Source organism: Octodon degus, unplaced genomic scaffold (genome assembly GCF_000260255.1).
Source record: "Octodon degus isolate 3935 unplaced genomic scaffold, OctDeg1.0 scaffold00092, whole genome shotgun sequence".
In the NCBI taxonomy this organism is placed as follows: Eukaryota; Metazoa; Chordata; class Mammalia; order Rodentia; family Octodontidae; genus Octodon; species Octodon degus.
In genome coordinates, this window is record NW_004524668.1 from 103,935 (window position 1) to 106,873 (window position 2,939).

General features: G+C 46.8%; 1 protein-coding gene across 1 annotated transcript in view; it reads left to right on the forward strand.

Moving 5' to 3' along the window:
* The first annotated feature begins 2,340 nt into the window (after positions 1–2,340).
* Pafah2 (platelet activating factor acetylhydrolase 2) overlaps positions 2,341–2,939 on the forward strand; it is a 53,773-nt gene continuing 53,174 nt past the window's right edge. Inside the window, exon 1 of the mRNA XM_023722441.1 lies at positions 2,341–2,610. Coding sequence (XP_023578209.1) covers positions 2,521–2,610 — 90 coding nt within the window. The 5' untranslated portion in view covers positions 2,341–2,520. The remainder of the gene's footprint in view (positions 2,611–2,939) is intronic.

Below are 2,939 nucleotides of genomic sequence, written 5' to 3' on the forward strand. Positions count from 1 at the left end.
TTTTTTCTTTTTTGAGACAGCATTGTGCTGTGTTCCCCGTACTTTAGTCTTGAACTCAGGGGCTTACAAAACTATTTATCATCTTCTAAAGTTAAATATAACAGGGGCTGGGGAGATGGCTCAATGGACTAAGCGCTTCCTTGGCAAGCTCAAGGGCCTGAGTTCAATTCCTGTTTCTGCCAAATAAATAAATAAAGTTAAACATAACATGAGGATTACTTGGGGCTTTCCATTTTGTGGAGTGGTTTCCAGTGGACAGGAAAATTGGTAGCTGGGAGTTAGCAAATCTGTGTGTAATTATGCTTCTGCCTGTGACCTGGCCCAGCTCTCAGAACCTTAGTTTCTTCATCAGTAAAGTGTATAAAGGTTCTGGGCAGGGAGGGGAGGTGACTCTGAGGAGAACTGACAGACATGATCCCTGAGGTCTCTTCTGGACCAGGCTTGTTTTGACTTGAACTCTCTGAACCCTTGCAGACCACGTTAAAAGAAGCAGAGTAAAGTGGTGATTAACAATGTGGGATGCTTTGCTTGGTTGTAAACAACAGAAGTATAATTCTGTTGGTTTGTTTTTAGTTGTTCTGTGGTGCTGCATATCGTACCTAGGGCCTTGTGCATGCTAGACTTACTCTATACCCCTAGCCATTGCTAATTATGGTAACTTAAGAAAGAGAATTTATCGATTCAGGTAACTGGAAAGCCTAGGAATGGGTCAAGTGTAAGATATGGTTTAATCCAGGGATGTTTTCATGAAAGCAGCTTGAGGTTCTCCTGGCTCTGCCGTCCACTCTGGGTAGCCTTATCCCCAGAAGTAGCAAAGTGGGTACAGTAGTTCAAAACCAGTTGGCAGCGAACAGATGTACATCCTGCTAGCTCAAAACAACAAAGAATGTTTTTCACCTCAACTATCAAACCAAAGTCTTGGGTTTTATTCTGATTGGACCAGCTTAATGTTTTGTGTCCACTCTTTGTCCAGATACTTCCCAGTGCCTAGATGTGACTGGTTGGCTCATGTCATGTGGGGGCTGGCTCTTGAGATTAGGAGAGGTCAACCCCACCTTAGTTCCAGGCCCTGGATCCTGGGAAGTTTGAGTACATCTCCATAATTGTCCATGATTTGATTCTGGCTCTGCTAGCTGTGTGTTGTTGGGTAAGTTAGATACCTTAGCAAGTATCAGTTTCCTTGTCTGTAAAATGAGTTACTAATACATATATCAGAGGACTGTTTAGAGGATTAAATTACATACTACAGCTGGGCATGGTGGCACACATCTGTAATCCTAGCACTCAGAAGACTGAGACATGAGGATCACTGTGAGTTTGAAACCAGCCTAGGCAATAGGATGAACTCAAAGCCTGCCTGAACTGCATAGCAAGACCTTGTCTCAAAAAGATAAAACAAACAAAAAACCCAAAAAACATTAAATGCTAGATATAAAGCACTTGGCATACTTCCTGGCAGAGTGAAGTTAGGAGGATGGTCTTGAGAAATTGAAGGCGAGGGAACAATGGCATTAGCTGCAGTTTAGGAAGCAGCTTCCTAAAATGGGGCCAGAAATGGGGACCTGGTCAGACATAGGTGTTTCTGTCACCAGGAAGGCTCCCATTTGATCTGCCTGTGTCATACTCCTGACCTTGGCCTTTTTGTGCTCTTCTTCCCTGCCCCCATTGGTATTGGGAATCGAACTCATAACTTCACAGAGCCCGGCAGGCTTTGTGCTGCTGAGCTATCTCCCCAGCCTCTGTGCTCTTCTTATATTATGTCTTGTCTAGAAATGTTTTCTTCCCCTTGTCTGCCTTGCCAAATCTTGTTTCCCAAGGCCCCCCCATAAGTGCCACCTTAGAGCCAGTAATTTAGTCGGACTTCATAGATGCCTATTTGAGTCGCCTAATGAATGGTGCCAGTTGTATTTAAGAACTCAGTGTCTGGATTTGCCTGACTTGGGCTTGCTACACTTAGGCAGGGCAATTTGAGGAGATAGCCAACCTCTTTATGCTGTAGTTTCCTCTCCTATAATGCAGGTCTTAATACTAGCTGCTTCAGAGAGTGGTTGAAAGAACAAAGTGAGATAATGTACATAATGTGCTTAGCGTGGTGCTGAAAAGTAAGTTCTAGAACTTCATGACTGTTAGTAGCTTGATGAGGCCAAGGTCCTTGCTGTCTCTGCAGCAGGTACTGCTGTTATGCTAGGCACATAGTGGGTGCTGAGTAAACCCTTGGAGGATTTTGAAGAAGATGGAAGTTCTTTCTCCTCACCATTTCCTTATCCTCCTAGGGGCTGGGGGGAGTCATCCCCTGAACCCTGTAAAGTCACTTTGGCAAAACAGATGATCTGTGTGACAGGAGGAGTGACTGGCAGGGAGGATGGAGTGATAAGGGCAGGAGGAAGTTGATAGGGTGACATGTGCTGACTCATAAGGAACCAGAAGCTAAGAAGAAACCAGCAAGAGGCTGCCCTGTGTCTTGCCCTGCAGCCGTCAAGTCCAGTATCACCCCAGTCATTCGGTCCAGCTGGTGATGAGATGGGGACCAGTCAGTCCATGTGCTTTCCGCCTGTCTCCGGACCCCACCTTGTAGGCTGTGGGGATGTGATGGAGGGCCAAAGTCTCCAGGTAGGTGTCTCTCGCGCCACCCCTGCTGGCTTCGAGATCAAGCGCAGGCCTGGCTATGCAGAGCCAGGTAGGGGAGGCTGAGTTACAGTTGGCCTTGCCTTGGTCATGAGTGAGCCCTGGGTCTGTCTTCCCTGGCCTTTTCCCTTCATCTTTCCAAGGACTGTGAGAACTTCCCAACTGGCAGACAGTGAGTTCTGTCTTCAGCCAGGACGACAGGAGCCCTGCTTCAGAGGCAGCTCCTCTCCCCTGTCTTGAGAGCAGATGCGGGGGCCTGCCCTTAGCTCAGTTGTTTAAGTGCCTACTCATGCAAAGGCAGTGGAGCAGGATAC